Source organism: Diadema antillarum, unplaced genomic scaffold (genome assembly GCF_040938485.1).
Source record: "Diadema antillarum isolate AM-2024a unplaced genomic scaffold, OU_Dant_1.0 seq00000371_RagTag, whole genome shotgun sequence".
NCBI classification, from domain to species: Eukaryota; Metazoa; Echinodermata; class Echinoidea; order Diadematoida; family Diadematidae; genus Diadema; species Diadema antillarum.
This window is the reverse complement of record NW_027271371.1, coordinates 99650-121017: the sequence shown is the minus strand read 5'-3', so window position 1 is coordinate 121017 and position 21368 is coordinate 99650. Positions and strand designations below refer to the sequence as shown.

The 21368-nt window shown below is 41.1% G+C and overlaps 2 protein-coding genes across 2 annotated transcripts in view; both read left to right on the top strand.

Moving 5' to 3' along the window:
- The window catches only part of LOC139731427 (trans-1,2-dihydrobenzene-1,2-diol dehydrogenase-like), a 138627-nt gene that overhangs the window by 84239 nt on the left and 33020 nt on the right, over positions 1-21368 (top strand). Inside the window, exon 6 of the mRNA XM_071642310.1 lies at positions 10870-11041. Within this exon, the coding sequence (XP_071498411.1) occupies positions 10870-11041 (172 nt within the window). The remainder of the gene's footprint in view (positions 1-10869; positions 11042-21368) is intronic.
- On the top strand, positions 11064-16079 carry LOC139731428 (uncharacterized). The gene is made up of 2 exons (XM_071642311.1): positions 11064-12682; positions 14352-16079. Exons 1-2 carry the CDS (start codon positions 12290-12292, stop codon positions 14628-14630), a joined length of 672 nt encoding a protein of 223 aa, XP_071498412.1. The 5' UTR covers positions 11064-12289; the 3' UTR covers positions 14631-16079.

The window sequence follows — 21368 nt, the reverse complement described above, 5'->3', positions numbered from 1 at the left end:
AAATTTATTAAAGTACACAATGTTTATGTAATTGCTATCTCCCAATAACTTGTCACATGTTTCATTTTCATTTTCATTTTTTTTTTTGTCTGTACTTACACAATGTTTATTCTGTGACTTTTTTTTTCATTTCTTTTCTGGCGTTCGTTTGTAATGATTATTTTGTGTTTTTTTATGTGCATTCTCTTCATTGTATGATTTCTATGTTTTGATATCATTTCACGGCCTTGCTGAAAAACAGCTTATAGCTGATAGCAGGCTTTTTACCGTGGTTAAATAAATACAGTACATCCACCGCAGATGACATCATAGCCTTAGCAGACGGGATTTCAAATGAAGGATGTGAAGTTGCCTTATCTAGTATCGTGCATCGTAGATGGGAATCAGCTCATCAGAGGCGCCTCGTCGATGGGGTGAATGAACGTCTGCATACCGCTGCCCGTGAACGGAGCTGGGGTTTCATTGACAACAGCAGCATTGGTGATAGGCATCTTGGGCGAGATGGGGTTCACATCAACAAGGCTGGGCAAGCTGTTCTTGCTTCGAATATGCGAAATTTCATCAGGCGACCCAGAGAGCAACCCACTGCATCTTCTCAACAGAGATCGTATGCTGAAGTGGTGGGATCCTCAACACCGAATTTCAGGATGATTCCACCTCGAGGGCGGCTGAAATCGACCCCCACCCACCCGTGGCTTCCACTGACAAAAGCTCAACAGGGGTGGCACGAGCATCTACGTCTCGTGACGGCAACATGCTGTTAACCTCCCGCTCTAACTTTGGTGAACACTGTGCGAGTTCTCGTTTATTGAAGTCAAAATCACAACCAATTTCTAACAGTGCTTTGAAAGTTTGTACCGAAAATTTGAATTGCAATGATAATGTTAACACTGGCGAAGCACAAAATGCTCTCCAGGAGCGACCACATGAACTAATCAAAAGTAAAATTAATAATTTGATGAATGGTTCAATTCCTCCGCTCAGAAAGAGGGGTCTAAAATTTGCCCATTTGAATATTCGTAGTTTAATTTCTAAAATTGATGAACTTAGATTACTTCTGAGACATACATCACTTGATGTCATTGGTTTGAATGAGACATTTTGTGATTCCATGATTGATGATTCTGAATTGCATATCAATGATTATGTCCTATTACGTAGAGACCGTACAAGACATGGTGGCGGTGTGGCTGTATATATTTCCAAAAGATTCAACTATAAAATAAGAGACGATTTGAATTCATCTACTTTAGAATGCCTTTGGTTTGAATTGCATTATCCAAATAAGCCTTCCATCCTTGTAGGGGAATTTTACAGACCTCCGAATTCTCACGTCGATTTCTTTGACGAATTAGACAGGACTTTGGACTCTGCTCTCTCGGAACATGTGAGTTGTATTATATTAGGTGATTTCAATTGTAATTATATGCCACACCAATACGATGTGAATGCCGAAAAAGTTATGTTTTATACAAATATGTACGGACTAAGTCAGTTAATTGATACTGCCACAAGAGTTACAAATACTGCTTCTACTTTAATTGATTTGATATTTGTATCAGACAAAGAACTTTACAGTGAATGGGGAATATTTGAGACTAGCATTAGCGATCATTATTTGGTATATGCTATTCGGGACTTCAGTGCAAAGATCCATCAAAAATCTGAATGTGCGGAATTTCGCTCATTCAAAAATCTTAATGAGGAGGAATTTTATAGTGATTTGAGAAGTGCTCCGTGGCAGGTCATAAAAGATATAGACGACGTTGATGATGCGTGGGATATGTGGTTGACTCTTTTCAATGATGTTATCAACAAGCACATACCTTTGCGCAAAAAACGGATAAGAAAACATGCATGTCCATAGATATCTGATGAGATTGTTAAGCTCATGACGGAACGTGATAAAGTTCTCAAAGCTGCTAAATCTAACAATAGTGATGATCTTTGGAATACCTATAAATATCTAAAAAACAAAGTTACTCATCTCATGAGAATAAGAAAAAAACAGTATAACACTGACCAAATTTTACAAAATCGTAACAACAGTAAGAAAATGTGGAAGAGCTTGAAGGAACTTACGCCTAAATCATCACCCATTTCTCCCAATACCATAAAGGTTGATGATGCAGAAGTATCGGACAACGCAAGTATTGCTGAAGCATTCAACAATTTTTTCATATCTAATGCTACTAAAATTACAAAAGACCTGCAGAGGAATACTTCGCAAATGATATTTGATGAGGACAAAGGCTTTGTTCCATCTCATCCTCAATTTAATTTAAGTATGATAACGAGAGATTTTGTATTGAGACAGATCGAGCTTCTTGGCATAGATAAAGCAACCGGAGAAGATCACATCGGCTGCAAACTTTTAAAGATGACAAAGAATGTTATTGTAGAATCTCTTTGCGATATTATCAACAAATCCCTGTCTACGGGAGTTGTTCCACGTGAATGGAAAAAGGCTCGGGTAATACCGATATTTAAAGCACGAGATATTTCTTCGTTGAATAACTACCGCCCCATCTCAATCTTACCAACAGTGAGTAAAATTATCGAAAGGGCCGTACATCAACAACTGAGCGAATTCATGAATGCGAATGATTTACTACACCATAATCAATCTGGTTTTAGACCATTTCATTCCACATCAACTGCTCTTGCAAAACTTGTGAATCAGTGGTCTTTGAATATAGATAATAATCAAATTTCTGGAGTTGCTTTCATAGATCTTCGGAAGGCATTTGACACTGTAGATCATGACCTACTTTTACATAAATTAAAGTGTATAGGGTGTAGTAAGACGACTGTAGATTGGTTTAAATCCTATTTAAAAGACAGACAGCAAGTGACGCAATTCAAAGGAGCCAAGTCCCACCCTTCAACTATTAAATTGGGTGTACCTCAAGGGTCAATTCTTGGTCCCCTTTTATTTTCAATATATGTCAACAGTCTACCCGAGTGTACTTCAGAAGGTGTTATAGATATGTACGCTGACGATACGACCCTCACTGTCAGTGCTAATGACGCAACAGTTTTAGAAGAAAAGATAGCTGTTGCACTAAATAAAGTAATGGGGTGAATTAAGAAAAATCGGCTCGTCCTTAACACTGACAAAACTTCTGTCATGATTATCGGCTCCCGTGCTAATCTCGGGAAAATTGACAATTTCAGTATTTCATTAGATGGTAGTCGGATTAAAAGAGTTCAGTTCACTAAATGTTTAGGTGTTTTGATAGATGAAGAACTGAAATGGTCTAAACAAATCGAAAATGTATGTAAACGTACCCAAAAAAAGTGTCTGCATGATAAAGAGAGCGAAGGCCTTTTTGCCCCAACAATCCCTAAAATTACTTTATAATAGTCTAGTGTTACCACAATTTGATTACTGTTCTGTTGTTTGGTCAAACAGATTTCAATACCATACAACTAAGCTAGAAAAAATTCAAAAGAGGGCAGCAAGAATAATTTTGGACAAAACATATGACACACCGTCGGCTGATTTATTCAAAAGTCTTAAATGGATGACACTAGACAAACGTTTTGATTTCAGCCGCGTTATGATGATATATAAATGCGTCCATAACTTAGCACCTTCGTACCTTCAGGTGCACTTAGTTAAGCCTAGTGATGTACATGAACATCATACAAGGCTAATAGACAGTGGAAATCTATGTGTGCCAAGATTTCGCTCTGATTGTCACAAGTGCAGCCCAATCGTATCCTCTGTACTTGAATGGAACAGGCTAGATCATTCAATTAGATCAGCTTCTTCCATATATTCATTTAAGAGATTGTTTAAGCAAAGTTGCTATTTGTAAGTAACACACGAAATTCATTCTGGGCTTTATCATTCCTGTATAATAGCGTTTTTAATTGTTATTTCGGCATTCTGGTGAACTCTTGCTGTGGCATGTACTTTTTATGTTACTTTGCAATGTACAGTATGCTGGTATGTATCTACACTGTATTATGTCATCTTCTGTATATACGTTTTGCTATTTAATGTACATAAATGTTCATCAATATTATTCAGGGCTCCATGGAAGACCACTATTTATTGGTGAATGGACTACCCTGACAAAAGATAAGAAATAAATAAATAAATAAATAAATAAAATTCAATTCAAATTCAATTCTCTCTTTTATTGAAAAGGTAGCCAAAGTTGTCATAGATAGGGCTCATCACACAGTGGGTGTCTTCCTGGACCTCTCCAAGGCCTTCGATACAATTGATCATAAGATATTACTTCATAAATTATGTCACCATGGTATTCGTGGTAAGGCCTTGGAGTGGTTCAGGAGCTACCTTACGGATCGCAAACAATACGTTTCAGTATCTGGTCAAAACTCTGTAATCAATCCGTCAACTGTGGTGCTTCCTCAGGTAGTTTACTGGGACCTCTTTTGTTCATACGGTATATAAATAATATAACAAACGCTTCTAATATTTTATCTTTTGTATTGTTTGCTGATGAGTCAAATGTTTTTCTTTCCCATTCAGATCTTTATATTTTTGGTGGATACGTTAATTTCTGAACTTAAAAATTGTTTTGTCGAATAAGGTCTAATACATTCTCTTTAAATCTTCTAAAACTAAATGTACGTATTAGTAATACTTTGAATAGCCTCCTCCCCAATAATATATATAAAAAAATAGATGGTATACTGTAGTTATAGATGAAAATTCATCAATGAAGTTTTAGGTTTTGGTTATTGATTAATTTTCTTGGAAGTCACATGTTGATAGTGTTTGTCAAACAATATCTCGAAATATTGGTGTCATTAATAGAGTTAAATATCATTTTCCCACTCACACCTTTTTAATGTTATATTCAGCTTTAATTTTACCTTTTCTTATTTATGGTATCAACGCTTGGGGAAACACTCATCCATCTTATCTCGACAGCCTTTCGAATAATTTGCCATGTATCTTGGAGAGCTCACTCCGATTTTACATTTTCCGAAAACAAAATTGTAAAGATAACTGATCTTTATTATTATCAACTTGGCCAATTTATATACAAACTCGGTAAATGATTTATTGCCGTCCGTTTCACCTGCATGTCTGCGAGAAACCGCTTATTCCATACCCGACTCGTCACTCTGATGAATTCATCTGTCTTTAACAAGGACTTTTTTGACGCAATCTATACATTTGCAGGAACTAAATGTTATGGAATCGCATCCGGGCAATTACCCCCAGAGGGCAATTATATAAATACTGGTTAGTGGTAAGGTTAGGGTAAAGATTAAGGTTAGGGTTAGGGTTAGGCAGGACTCCACACTAACTTTTATATTTGGTGGCCCAAAGGCAAACATCCGACCTTTTTGGTAGCCCGATCAGGCCACCAAATTATTCATTTCTGAAATTTTGGTGGCCCCGGGCCACCGGGCCACCGTTAGTGTCGAGCCCTGGGTTAGATTTAGGAGTTTGGGTTAGATATAGGATTAGGTTCAGGATTAGGATTAAAATTAGGGCCAGGGGAAGGGTCCGGGGTAATTGCCCGGGGGGTAATTGCCCTAGACCCTTGCAACCATTAAAGGATCAACACTATTTTACAATTCATAATGTACATAATTTAATTTACATGATGAGATTCAGATAGATTCTTATAAATGTTTAAAAATCTTTTTCTTCAAATCATTCTTTTAAAAAAACCTTCCCTTGGGGACGCCTTTAAACTATCACAAAGGTTTTTCCATAGGGTCTCGAGAAGAATCTTTCTGAATCTCATCATGTAAATTAGTATTATGTATATTTATATTATTAATTGTAAAATTGTGTTGATCCTTTAATGGTTGAAAAAAAATCAACTTTATTTTCTGCTAAAATCAAGCAACAATTGCTGAGCGGCTCCAACCATCCATTACCTTTCCTTTTGTTGTAGTCTTCTATCTCTTTTTGACTTTTATCTTCATATCACGTAATAAGTTTTTTTCTCTCTCTCTCTATTTCTCTTCTTGCATGACAGCGTAGGGATTTGTCCAGAGTGTTTGTTTCGGGTTAGTTAGATTAGCTATAGGTCTCCATATCTCAGTTTCTCTTGTTTTTCCACTTTTTATGTATATCAGTCTATCGATCATATAATTTGTTGTATTAGATGGCTAATTTAGATTTCCACAAAAATTCCTTTTTCATGAAAATTAAATATTGCATTAACTTGATACTGACATAAATTATGTTAAGGGTAGCTATTATTCCCCCTGCCTTCTGAAAGCGGTTATTTAAGTGCTCTGTCATTATGCTAGAAAGGTGAATTGAATTCCCTTTTATTCATATTGTTCTCCACACTTGACATCATAACCTCTCATAGTCTCCTCATCATCCAGCGGTTCCAACACCAAAACTTAAAAAATTCATCTTTTGCATCGATTGTCCGATTTTCTTCGTACTTTCGCTGATGTGTTCTTCTAATGTTGCTACTTTCCCTCAATCCACATTTCTCTTTGGGTTTGGGTTTCCTTTTTATAACGAAGCTTCTGTCGATGTGGTGGCTACAAAGCAGCTGAGCACGAACAAAGCATTCCTTACGTCCATTCACGACGTAGTGAAAGAAGCTGTCAGGAGAGAACTTGCTTCATGCTACGAGGCGATCGAATGACACGAAAGCCGCATCATGGATCTGGAAAATTTAGCGGAAAGAAAATTGAAAGATGTTGCTGTCCTGTCCTCAAAGCTAGAGAGAGAAAATGAGGAGATCATCCATCTACAACAGACATTTATGACCTCGAACTTACTCAAGAAGAAACTGCGTGCGTTTCTTCGGCATACCGGAGACAAGGAGAGAACTCATCAGATATCATTTGTCACATCGCGAAAGAGAAACTTGGGATAGACCTACAGAAATCTGAGATATATCGAAGTCATCGAGTCGGAACAAAGGATAAAGGAAATAACGCAGAGCGAACCGAGGCAAGACAGAGCACAGATCCAAGAATGGAAAGACACAGCAACAAAAAAAAAAGACCCATAATAGTGAAGTTTGCATCCTACCAAAAGAAAACAGTACTCACCGAGGGACGGAAAATAAAATATAAAAAAAACCACCCGGAATCGCTATCTACGAAAACCTAACAAAGAGAAACAAGCAAATCTATACTTTCCGATACCACGACCCACAATACGGTCCACACAGCATGAACCTCTAATGGACGCGTTGAACTGTGCCTACGGAGGGAAGACGATCACACAAGGGATCATAATCACAATGAGCTACAGACACTGTACTGCCTGTGCTTTTTCTCTTTCAATGTTTTGCACTGATCACGATGCTTAGTACACTAATACTTCTTCTATAAATGGTTGCGTAAATTTTGTTCTTGCTGCTAAAAAAACAAGAGACCCGCGGGTCTAGCGCTCACCTGAGTATCGCAAGTTCACCTTTCACGCAGTCACTAAATTACACACAGCTCTTCCAAAATTTGACCAGGCATTCTCAAGTAGAAAATGTAGAAAATGTACATGTACAATTAGGGCCCAAATTCAGACCCCATCCCCCAATCATAGTATCAATTTCATCTCTATCACTTCTGGTTCTAGAGATACTATTTTTAAGATTCCTTAATTTGGGGGGATGGTGGGGGAGGCAGTAGCATGGTGCCCATTTTAACAAATTGAGATCCTAACCCCCTAGGGATGCTACATGCCAAGTTTGGTGAACATCCATTATGAGGTTTTCAAGAAGAAGATGAAAAAATGTACAATTTAGGCCCCAATTTGGAACTCCCCTGCCCTCCCCCCTGCCCGTAAAAAAAGGGGGGGGCACCCCTGGATCTGCCATGAACAAACTTAGAACTACAGTCATTTATCTACTCATGAACTCATAGTATTAACTTAGCTCTATCACTTCTGATTCTAGAGAAGAAGATTTTTAAAGATTCCTTGATGGGGGGGGGGGGGGTTGGGGCCTCCTGGGGGCCCCCTGGGTGGAGCATGGTGCCCATTTTAACAAATTGAGATCCTAACCCCCTAGGGATGCTACCTGCCAAGTTTTTTGAAAATCCATCATGAGGTTTTCAAGAAGATGAAAATATACAATTTAGGCCCCATTTGGACCTCCCCACCCCTTAAAGAGGGGCACCCCTGGATCTGCCATGAACAAACTTGGAACTACAATCATTAATTTACTAACTCATAGTATTAACTTCGCTCTATCACTTCTGGTTCTGGAGAAGAAGATGTTTAAAGATTCCTTAATTTGGGGGGTTCGGGGCCCCTTGGTGGCCCCCTGGGTGGAGCGTGGTGCCCATTTTAATAAATTGAGATCCTAACCCCCTAGGGATGCTACTTGCCAAATTTGGTGAAAATCGGTCGTGGAGTTTTCAAGAGGAAGATGAAAATGTAAAAAGTTTACGCACGACGGACGACGGACGCCAGACGAAGAGCGATCGCAATAGCTCACTTGAGCCTTCGGCTCAGGTGAGCTTAAAGGTGAGGAAAAAGCAGAAAGCGTTATGTTGTAGGCCTACTTATTGTCAGCAATGGATTCATATCTCTTGTGGACATGCTGCTCGTTAAAAAAAAAAATGACGATGCTATGGGAAGCAGTAACCGCAAACACGTAACTGGACTGGTTACCTCAGCGCCGGGGGTTTGAACGGCGATGTGTTTTGGAAGGCAGTTCTGAGATCTGTGCAGGAAAAAAACAACACTTTTTTTTTCGGAATAATTCATTAAATTGATAAGTCAAACATCACTTAGGTGGGCTTAGATGTTCAGCTAGATCTGATTCAGTTAGGCTGAAATGCCCTTTTTAGGACGTTTTGGCTAGTCAGTTCTGCATGGCAATAAATACGAGAAGATTGTCTCTATTGTTATGAGCTAGCTGAGTCTCATCACTCGGGAATGACCATGTTTACTAACATTCACTGTCACTGTTAGGCCTACTATCGTTAGATAAGAAGCCCAACGAGAAGAGACAGGTCCGTCTAGAACCCTATTTAAGAAGATGGCAAATGAATTCTGCATTCCAACCAAGAGTGGAATCACCATGTAGGATCTTTGGTATCACTCACACCGTCAGTAGAACAGGTCTAACGTCAAAGTTAACTTCAATGCTAACATGTTGATTGTGCGTGTGCAGCGTACGACCTGTCGCGAAGACTGAGTTTGTATCGAGTTTGTATAGACCAGTCGGCCTCTTGTGTAATTTACAATTTGCCATATTACGTTGTACTACTAGTATGCTTTTATAAACTAATAATAATAATGATAATAACAAATTAAAAATAATGATAATATAAACAATGTATCAAACTACAGAAGAGTATAGCTTTAGAAGTTCAATTGACCAACCCTGATATAAAGAAAAGGAGAATAGGTTCTCTCAATACAGTATTACGCGAAGTGCGTCACCACTCGCTAAACTTCATTGGCGAAAAAAAAAATGCATTAATCTTAATCATATATATAGTGCGATGATGCTGATATTTGTACCGAACGTTTCTGTCATCTTGGGAAGAATCATATAATTCAGACAATGGAGAAAGATGTCGCAAGATGTCGGCTGGTGGTAGAAGCTTTCGACCTCGGGTCTTCGTCAGCTTTATTGTCTGTTCATACAAAATGGAATAGAGGTTTTGAGCATAACAAACCATGTGGAGTAATGAACATAATACATCGAGTACATGTATAGTTTCAGCATGAGTTAAAGACCTAAGAACATACTCGACAACATATTTAGCAATTACAAAATATTCCTGAATATATTACTGTAAGTTAAATATATAATAATGGGTATATATTGCGTACAGACATATCATACATAGAATGAAAAATAATAAACAGAAATAAACAAATAATAACTAAACTTAATAATGTAGTTACCTGGTAGGTAGACGCGTGTGTTTCTTGGATTGTGTTGTGGCTGTCTGTGGCAGGATGAGGGTGATCATGTGATATGTTTGGAGGGAAGGTGTGTGTGCGGTGGTGCATGTCAGGCAGGAGTAGGGTCGATGTTATAGAAAAATGGGTTCAGTGTTCATGTAAGTGTGTCAATGGAGGATTGTTTAAAAGTAGGGCCTACAATATAACGTGGTCATTGCCAGTCTTTAACTCCTACAGCGCTGGTTCACAGTCATTCACAATGGCAGGCAAGGAACCAGGGCCAGTAAGAGAGTAGATGGTGTGTTGCCACTTGTCCCTATAGGCACATAACACAAAAATATACAGTATACACATATAATTATGATATGTAACAGAATCAACTATTACTGGCAAAATCAAAATTATTAAGTTTAGTTATGATATCTTTATTTCTGTTTATTATATATATATTTATGTTATATTATATTCTATTATATTATTTGTCTTTACGTAATATATACCCATTATCATATATTTAGTTATAGTAATAAATTCAGGGGCGGATCCAGGAATTCTGTAAAGGGGGGGGGGCGTGACTAATATTTCTGGTGCCACTTCTGGGTTTCATTTCATGTTTTTTCTTTTTATTTCTTTTGTTTTTAACGAAAAATAAAGGGGGCGTGCGCCGGTTATGCGCCCCCCTCTGGATCCGCCACTGAAATTGAAGAATGTTTTTGAGTTCGAAAGCTTCTACCACTAGCCGACATCGTGCGACATCTACTGTCTTATGTGTGTGTGGAGAGAGAGAGAGAGAAAAAAAAAGGAAAGAGAATAAAGTACTGAAGAAAGGAGAAATATCAAAGACATACCGTTATCGTAAGGAAGACTAAGTTTATTTAAAACAAAATTGAAAAAAAAAAACGAAAAGGCTAAAGATACCGCATGGACAGAATAGATACGACAAACAAGGGATATTGCAAAGACACAGTCAAGTATTTTGCTGCTAGATTATGCAAAGATATGAGCGCCAGTCAACACAGCTTGTATTTGCCCATCAGATTCCGGACAACTTTTGGGCGCCAACCACGCTGGAGTGGACGGACAGTGAAGGCAAGTTGATCGAGAAGTTTGAGTTCCCCCTCCCACCGTCCAGCGCTAAATACTCACTGGGCCCACTCTGGTCTGGCATGCTCTACGAGGCAGACGCCGTGAAGAAGGCAATAGAGGAAGGTGAGGCATTACGTTGCAACTGATCTGATTTACATGTTTGTCGTAGCTGCTGGACAGAAGCATAATTGAGCGGTCTCTTGCATATGTTAAGTGTAAATCTACTACTCCAGTTTTCAGGCAATTAAAACGAATTTGGTACACATTTGGAGTTCAGTGTAAAGCTGTGCAAGACGCCTTTTATCTGGACAACCTCCCTATCCATATTAAGAACTCTACTACCATTGACGTTTTCAAAAACAAACTTGAGACCCAATTCTATTACGTAATACTCGTATAAGTCTTCAGAGGTTAGCACTTTCCAGGTGTTTAGTCACATAATGAAATTCAAAGTTGGTAAAATTCCAAGCAATTCCATGGCTATACAAATACCCGTGTCGGTGAACAGTAATCATGTTTTCAAGTGTGACGGCAGTGAATTATACATCTCGAACTCCAATGTCTAGTGATCGGGAAGACAACGCTATCTCTCAGCCCCCCTCCCTGCGGGGAGATCAGGGCATGGAAGGCCGCTCTGCAGTTCAAGCTATGGAGATCCGTAAACTGTCCGAAACACTCTCCCGCTTCTTGGAAACAGCGGCGGCAGACCGTGATGATGACAAACGGCATGCGAGCCATGCCAGCTCCGGCAGGAGGGCTCATCCCAACGGTTTGTCTAGACACGTGAGAAGACTTAAGCGAGCTAGTCAACCCCATTGGCAGTTCATGGGACGACAGTACTCTCAGCCTCTTTCCCGGCGACTCTGACTGCCTTGCACTGGGTGGCCTTGACTCATGCCTCGATGGTTGATGGTTATGTCTCTAAGAATTACGACCCAACCGAATTCGAGTCGGATGTCATGCCCTCACAGCCAAAGCCTGATACCAAGTCTGATTTTGACGATGACATAATGACTAAAACTCTGATCTTGGTCCGGCAAAATTTGAAAAATTTGCTGATTTGCTAAAGAAGGCGGTCATACTGCCGCCTAAGAAGGAAGTCTCGATAAAATCGCTGAGAGCTATCAATCGCCATCGAATGCTCAAGCAGCTTGCACACCAAAAATCGAGGTCGAAATTTGGGCGACTGTTCCCTGTAATTAGGCTTGGGGTCTTGACGTGAGCTTGCAATGGGTACGACAAAGTGTAGTGAAAGGACTTCTACCATAAAGGGGAAATCTTATCTGAAATTCACAGATCATGCACGGATAATCATCCAATTGACACAAAACGAATGACACTCTCGGGCTTTCCTTATCGTATGAACTGAGCATGCACCGTCGAGCTAGCTCGAGACCCCTTCTCAACCCCAGATACAAAGGTTTGTGCAGCAAGTCGATTCCACTTGATAGTAAGCTGTTCAGAAAAGACATCCGAAAAACATTGACAAGTGTCGCACTAGCATACAATGTGAGTCAGAAAGTATCTACCGTAGCCGGCAAGTTGCAACGACCCAAAAGGATGTGCACCAATCATTTTCAACCCTACGACTACAAACAGCGACCATCCTGGCAGAACCAGAGGCCCAGCCGTAGATTTCCTAGTGGCATCGCCCCTGGCAGCCCCAACAGTGCCACGCCCACCCCATCACCCCGGCGCACTTCGACGGATACACGTCGCAATATGGTGCCCGCAGCCTCGGCTGACCTCCTAACAAAAAAACTAGTAAGTCCAAAACCGTTCATAGCTGGAAATCTCAAGCTATTTAAAGAATTGGTCAAAAATAACTTCCGATTCTTGGATATTGGCCACAATATCTGGCTACAAACTCGATTTCATTTCAACCCCTTACCAATGAACTTCTAAAGTGTACATTCTTCCTAGGGGGAAGAGGCAGTGGATACAGAATTGTCTAAGCTTCTCTCAAATTCTCTATTATAGAGATTTCTCATCCTGATTGTCAATTCAGTTTTACTATCTTCATCGTCTCGAAAAAGACTGGCGGTCTAAGACCAATAATAAATTTGAAATTTGTGATATACGAACACTTCAAAATGGAACAGTTGCACTTGATAAAAGATTTCGTTTTGCCCCTAGACTTAATGACTAGTATCGACCTTAAGGACGCATATTTTTCGATTTCCATTCACCCCGCTCATCAAGGTGTTTGTCTTTCGAATGGAAAGGGCCTTTTTACTGTTTTCAGTGCCTTCCATTTGACCTAAGTTCGGTCCCACGGATTTTCATTAAAGTTATGAAACCTGTCATTGCCTCAGCGAGGAGTAGTGGCATTAGAACAGTCACCTATCTCGATGATATTCTTATTCTTTCTCGTACTAGAAAAGAATGTCTTGACAACACCAATTTTATGATCAACTCGTTGTCATCCTTATAGGATTTTCAATTAATTTCGGCAAGTTTAAACCGAAAGCACGTCGAGACCTTCCTTGGTTCTCATATTGATTCGGAGCAAATGTTTTCCAGTTTTCCTCAAAACAAGATTGACAACGTTACTGCTCTTGGAAATTCAATGTTGTCTAAAGCAACGAAACCAAATTTCGGGATTTAGTCAAATTCATTAGACTTGTCATATCTACGTTTGAATGCTTTCCACAAGGAAAATTACATTTTCGTTACTTGGAACTAGAAAAAAGAATACACTAACGCTCTGCGAAGGGCAGAAGGTGACTTTGACGCTTTAATTATTTTATCGAGTCATGCCAAACAAGAGATTCTTTGGTGGCTGTCTCGCAAAAACGAAGTATTCTCCACCCCATCTACACAACCCCCTTTAGCATAATAATTTCAACCGATTCTAGCATGTCTGGTTGGGGAGCAGTTAATTCTGAACAATAATTCCTTTGCTCAGGGCATTGCAGGGAGTCTGGGGTGCCAAGCAGAATTCCCTGCATATCAATATGCTTTAACTTCTGGCAATTCAGAATGGTCTTGAAGCCTTGTGTGGCTCATGTACACGTGTGCATATTCATATTCACTCAGACAATACTACAGCTGTTTCGTATGTAAACAAGATGGGCGGTAACATACCCGACCCGAACGAAATCACAGTCGACATTTGGAATTGATGTCTAACTTCTAACAATTGGATATCAGCTTCGCATTTAGCAGGTGTAGACAATTCTGAAGCTGCTTGTCTCGTAGAGACATGAACAAAGAATTATAATTACTACGTAATATTTTTTTATGACACGATCCACAAATTCCATACACTCATTGACCCAGATGTTGACTTCTTTGCATCTCGGTTCAACAACCCAACTCCCTTCTTATGTCAAATGGAAGCCCGACCTTAATGCCCTGGCTTCCGACGCTTTTTCCTTACCCTAGAATGTTTTCACCCCATACATTTTCCCCCATTCTGTCTCATCCCCAGGGTCCTCCACAAGCTTCAACGGGACCAGGTGGACAGAGCACTCCTCATTGCCCCGATATGGCGGGGCAGCCATGGTTCCCGGTACTGCTCAAAATGATAATAGCCCCACCTCTAGTACTACTCCCCGAGAGAAGTCTCTCCCCACACCCTCACACACCGACTAGCCTCATGTTAGCCGCCTGGGTGCTCTTCGCCAGCGATGACAAGCGACAGGCACATCGCAACACGCCGCAAAGCTCCTTCATCATCATAGCGGGGCAATATCAATACACAATATGAGGGTGCTTGGTGACTGTAGCTGGTAGATGGTCACATCCACCTTAACTGCACTGCATTTCTCCAATCATTCAAACCAGACGTCAATATGTTGACACCAAGGTGACCACGCAGAATAGTGCACATCAGCAAACTAGTACACGCCTGCAATTGGTATCAAGCAGCAACAAGCTGCTAGTGGCAAAACCCAAGCCGACTGGCTAGAAAGCGAGCGAGCGGTTCTACCTTGATTTAATGACAAAAAAAAAAAACAAGGTTCAATGAGTATCATGAACAGTGTACAACAGAACAATTACTGTTAAACTCAGTAAATCATCACTTGATAACCATCTGACTGTACAATGTATTGTATTCAGATACCCCCATATGTTTATACTTGATGTGTACCTTCACTATATGATTTATAATACACATGTGCACTCTCTAGATACCTACATCTGTATATCAGCAATCATTGTTTGCCTGCATGTGCACACCACTGTCTCTTGTGACTCAAATTATGTATATGAATAAATCACTTTTTTCTTACACAACATGACCGTGCTGCTTATCATGTGTCTATAAACTCTGTATGAATATCTGAACTGTAACGAGACTGACTACTGTAATGACCCTGCGACCTACTTTCATACACAAGGCTCCTACATATCCAATCACTAACCGTACTCACTGTGCACTGTAAGCACAACTTCTCTTACTATTCATCTATAACAATGACTGTAACTACGGCCAAAACACTCGCTATAAATCTCCCGACAACTAAGCTACCGGACATACACTCATTTGCAACTTATTTCATTACAGTATACAGTGTATATACAATTGTACAGCTTATCCATGTGGGTCTACGATGCCTACTCCGTTCGAACGAACGGTCCGCTATCATATAACGTGCATGCAATGCAATACACCAACCACGCAATCTTCATATGCATCAACCGATTTTCCAACACAAATTTCTCACTCACACAAGTCATAACTGTCATTTAATGTGCTTTGGCCTATCGGATCTGGAATATCGGATCTGGAATACTTAAATTTCTGGTAATTTACATCATTGGGCTACTTACGACATCGGGCTTGTTGAAACTATCGAGAAATACAGCTGGATGCACGACAAGAAGTCATCTCCAACGACATGTGACTGTAAGCAGTAAAAATACAACGCCCTCTACGTGTAAAATTATGAAATGCGCCCATGCCCTCGCTTCTGACGTCACACGTCTCTTACAGTGACGATGGCATTGTTGGTGTTCTGAACAATCTTGTGATCTCTTTAACCCATCTATAGTGCATGTTGTCAGCTTTCTAAGCCATCGGCATAGCTTAGACAAAACCTACCCCACGATTAACTCATATAGACCTGCCCTGTCTTTAATACTACCTAAATCTGAGGGCTACGACATTGGCAAACAGCCCCTTGTAGTCAGACTTATGAAGGGCGTATTTAACTCCGACCCTCCCAAGCCTAAAAACAACAAGACCATGGGCGTAAATCCCGGGGGGATGGGGGGGGGGATATATCCCCCCCCCCCCAGAAATGGAGGAGGGGGGGATGGCCTGTACGTACAATCATCCCCCCCTGAAATTTGAGGAAAAAAATGGAGGAAGCAGAAATGTGATTGTAACAATTTTGGCATATTGCATGACGTTCGTACGCCCGCCTTCAGACAGGTAACAGAGCTGAACAGTATTCTATTCTATCTTGTAGGATAATGTATACATAATTTTCTCAAGCGCTCGCTCGCGAAGAAAGTAATATCGACATAAGGTAATTTATGGTCCAGACGTTGACAACGTCAAATAGCATAGGCTTATATGTAAACATGCTATGAAGCGAGCAACTCGGGACCATCTGCAAATTTTGTACGAAAACAAACAAACAATAACAAAAACTCTACCGCCATAATTGAACCCCCCCCCCCTCCAGTTCCTGAATCATTCCTGAAACGATGATGACTCTGATACATCTATGGGCATACCCAGGGATGATCAGGGGCGTCGAATCTATCTGGGGGGGGGGGGGGGGGGGGGGGGGGGCAAAGGGGCATTTGCCCAGCCCCAACGGAAATGTTGGGGGCAGACAAATAATTTGTCCCCCAAGCAATTCCCGAGATGAGGACAAATCTCGAACTTTCTTTATGGAAAATATATTGTACAAACACAAACAATAAGGGGATGCTCTACAGTGCAGATTTTCGACATCCTTCCCCCGCTTGGTCACTTCGACGCCACCTCGCTAGTCATACCTCCCCCAATCATGAACATAAACCGACACCCTTGACTACCAGTGGCAGATCCTGGGGAGGGGGAGGGGGGGGGTAGCGCACCGGGCTCCCCCTTAATTTCCAAAGCAAAAAAATGTAGCTACAAACGGCAGTTTTAGGACTGTAAAATTTTCAAGCTAGCTCGCTCTCCTGATGTTGCTGCCAGTAATTGCCAGCAATTGCGCCCGGTGCGCCCCCATCCCTTAATTTCCAAAGCGAAAAAAGTATACATGTAGCTACAAACGGCCGTTTTTGGACTGTACGATGTCCAAATTTTCAAGCCTCCTTGCTTCGCTCGCTCGCATTTAATCGTCATGCCATTCTCCTGATGTTGCTGTCGGGTAATTGCCAGCAGTTGCGCCCGGTGCACACCCCCCCCCCCCCCCCCCCCACACACACACCTTAATTTTCAAAGCGAAAAAATAAAGCTACAAACGGCAGTTTTTGGACTGTAAAATGTCAAAATTTTCAAGCTCGCTCGCTCCGCTCCCTCGCATTTAATCGTTATGTCATTCTCCTGATGTTGCTGCCAGTAATTGCCAGCAATTGCGCCCGGTGCGCCCACCCCCTTAATTTCCAAAGCGAAAAAAGTATAGCTACAAACGGCCGTTTTTGGACTCTACGATGTCCAAATTTTCAAGCCTCCTTGCTTCGCTCGCTCGCATTTAATCGTCATGCCATTCTCCTGATGTTGCTGTCGGGTAATTGCCAGCAGTTGCGCCCGGTGCGCCCCCCCCCCCCCCCCCACCTTAATTTTCAAAGCGAAAAAATATAGCTACAAACGGCAGTTCTTGGACTGTAAAATGTCAAAATTTTCAAGCTCGCTCGCTCCGCTCCCTCGCATTTAATCGTTATGTAATTCTGATGTTGCTGGCGGGTAATTGCCAGCAGTTGCGCCCGGTGCGCCCCCATCCCTTAATTTCCAAAGCGAAAAAAGTATAGCTACAAACGGCAGTTTTGGGACTGTACAATGTCCAAATTTTCAAGCTCGCTCGCATTTAATCGTCATGCCATTCTCCTGATGTTGCTGCCGGGTAATTGCCAGCAGTTGCGCCCGGTGCACCTCCGCCCCCCTCCCCTTAATTTTCAAAGCGAAAAAAATATAGCTACAAACGTCAGTTTTGGGACTGTAAAATGTCAAAATTTTCACGCTCGCAAGCTTCGCTCGCTCGCATTTAATCGTTATGTCATTCTCCTGATGTTGCTGCCAGTAATTGCCAGCAGTTGCGCCCGGTGCGCCCCCCACCCCCCTCAATTTCCAAAGCAAAAAAAAATGTAGCTATAAACAGCCGTTTTGAGACTGTAAAATGTCCAAATTCATGATCGCGTTCATGATTTTTAGTGTAAGAATTAATACAAGAAGTTCATCTAAATGATACCATTTTATAGGCAAAATTGTTCAATAATAATCTACATGAAATGTACTGCTACCTTAAACATGTTGGACTGTTTCAAGTCGATAAAACACGCAAAAAATGCATCAAATTGCACCATTTACAACATCGATATGCAAAAAGTTCTCCCTGTGGGAGGGGATACCACCCTCCCACACTCTCCCCCCTCGCTCGCATCGCTCCCTCGCATCTAACCGCTCCCCCTAAGATCAAATCCTGGCTACGCCGGTGATAGGCCCCACTATTTTGTAGGCCTTCACAGTGATGTCGCACAGGCGGAGCAAGAGCTGAAATACCACGATGTAGTCATTCAATTATCTATGAACATTTCTTTTTCTTACTTGTTCTTTGATAGGAAAAAATCCCAAATTTCACCCAAAGTGTGCACCAGATCCCTGAATTTCAGGTCTCAGAATGCCAAATTTTCCTCGTGTGGGAGGGGGATACCCCCCCCCCCCCCCGCTAGGCCGCTCCGCTCCCTCGCACAGATATTCAAACTGCAAGTCCCTCCCCCACCCCCCACCCCATTATCAAAACAGAACGATGCCCCTGGGATGATTGCTTTATTGACTTAAATCAAGAAAACTGGAGAATACAATACAAAGAAATGGATATCCTTATTAGCATTTAATTGAATTTATTTGGACATTATTCAGGACTGCGCTACGTTTTTGAAAGGGGGGGGGGTCAAAATCGCCTGTCAGTCAAGAAGAAAGAACATTAAAAGACAAGAGAAACAACAACAAAAAAAGTCTTCATACTTTTAAAGTTTGATTTTCCGCCGAAAGTCAGCTGACAACCAAAAAACAAACAAACAAACAAAAACAGGAACAAAAAGTCTTCCCATTTTTGCTGCCATTTCCCTCCCATTTTGTATGGAAAAGAGTGGGACATTTGATCCCTGTAAAGTGTGTGTGTGTGTGCCCCCCCCCCCCCCCCCCCAGGGCTGCGCCGGTCCGGTTATGGGCTTGTAATCATGGTGATGGTGACTATCGCCGATCATCCCCCCCCCCCCCCCCCCACTCCGCAGTACGGATTTACGCCGTTGAACAAGACTATGGTGTTTCAATGTTTTTGATTCATTTTTTTTCTCTTTAAGATAACCATGAACTATCTCTTGCCTTGAGGCAAAACTGCTTTCCTTGCTTGCACTCACTTACGTATACACAAACGCTGAGTCATCTAGATCTTAATTACATGACATTATCGGAAGACAAGGCGAAGTTTCACGTAAGATATATTCTTAAAACCACTAATGCTAAGAAAAGTATATTCCTAACCAAGTGCCTTCTTTCACCTCCAATCCTAAACTCTGTGTTTTATCAACTTTTCGGAAGTATATTAAACGCGCAGATTATCTCCGACGAGCAAGGTCAGAAAGCAAACTCTTAATTTCTACGAAACATCCCCGAAAATCGGTGACAAGTACCTTGGCGCGGTGGTTGAAAGCGTCCCTCTCAGTCGCAGGTATGAACACTTCTACGTTCTCAGCTCATAGCTACCGAAGCGCCTCAACTTCTAAAACTTTCGCACATGGAGAAAGTCTCAACGAAATCATGTCCCCAGCTGATACTGGACGAACGCTGGTACGTTTCGAACCTTCTACCTAATACCAATAGACTCCACCTTTATAGCTCAACAGTTCTCAGTTCTGCTGAGTTATAAAGGAGCATGTAAATTGTGATAGTATGTGATATACCTGTATGTCCTTTTATCAATTACGAACAATGTCCTATAATACGAGTCATATAAGATGCAAGACTATATCACGTTGTGCACTGGAAATTGGCGACACATTACTGGGTCACTTGTTCAACAGGTTCGGTTCACCAAACTGATGAATTTAAGCTTTAACATCGACCCAAAACGGCGACGGAGTTGTCTCTCATGCTTGCTGCAATATTACTGCGTATGAACTGGTTGATGTGTAATTCTTCCATCCTAATGTATATAAATTATGAAACCAAAATCTAGTCTTGATTAGGAAAAGGGTACAAGAGTCCCATTCTACCCTTCTATGTCTTGTACTTAAAGTTCACAAGCCAATTTTTGTCGAGCCCATCGGAGGTGCGGGGAGACTAAGGGATCGCCTGCGGCGTCTATCCGTCCGTAACGCTACAAAAACTTGAATAACTCTCTACTGAGGACTTCAATTTCAATCAAACTTGGAGGGAAGAGTGGTTATACAAAGTTACACAATTTTACCAAACATGAAGGTTACGTCAAGGTCAGAGATCAGAAGGAAGGGGTAAACAAATTTTTGCATGGGCCCAATGTTAAGTTTTTACGGCGTGTTTTGATTATGACTCAAAACTTTTTATCCATATGTCTGTTTGTGACCAAACTTGGATGGTAGATGTCCCTTGGGGAGCTGGAATTCATCACAAAGTCAAAGGTCACAGACAGGGTCAACACATTTTTAGGGCCAAATGTTCAGTTTTTACGGCGCGTTTCGATTATGGCTCATAACTTTTGATGAATGTGTACCTTTGCGACCAAACTTGGATGGTAGATGTCCCTTGGGGAATTGACGGTGATCTCAAGGTCAAAGGTCACAGACAGGGGTCAACGAACTTTTAGGGCCCAATGTTATTTTTTTTACGGTGTGTTTTGATTATGGCTCAAAACTTTGGATCCCTATGTCCGTTTGTGACCAAACTTGGCTGATAAATGTCCCTTGGGGAGTTGAAGGTCAGCACAAGGTCAAAGGTCATAGGCGGGTCAATGAACTTGCGGGAGTTAGAAAAACATTCTACGCAAATGGGCGAGACACATTTTGACACTTGCCTTGTGCTTGAGTACCTCTATGTTTGCGGCAATGTGTGTAACCATCGATAGACACTCTCTGTGCGTGAAGTGTCATGATTAAAGTTTCAAACTTTTGTGAAAACAACTGTCTATAATCCTTCCTTGTCCTCTTGCCCTTACTAGACTGACTTCTGTACCGAACTTTGAACATGCTAACCTCTGAAGACTTATACGAGTATTACGTAATAGAGTTCCTAAAATTATACAAGTAATACGAAGTATAATTAGGATCCTATTAGTAATAATGAAATAAGTCGAAGAGGTTCCCACCC

Coding starts and splice junctions, on each gene's coding strand:
- LOC139731428 (XM_071642311.1), top strand. CDS start 12,290: ATGCACCGTCGAGCTAGCTCGAGACCCCTTCTCAACCCCAGATACAAA. Junction 12,683..14,351: donor ACCTCCTAACAAAAAAACTA/GTAAGTCCAAAA, acceptor TCTCATCCCCAG/GGTCCTCCACAAGCTTCAAC.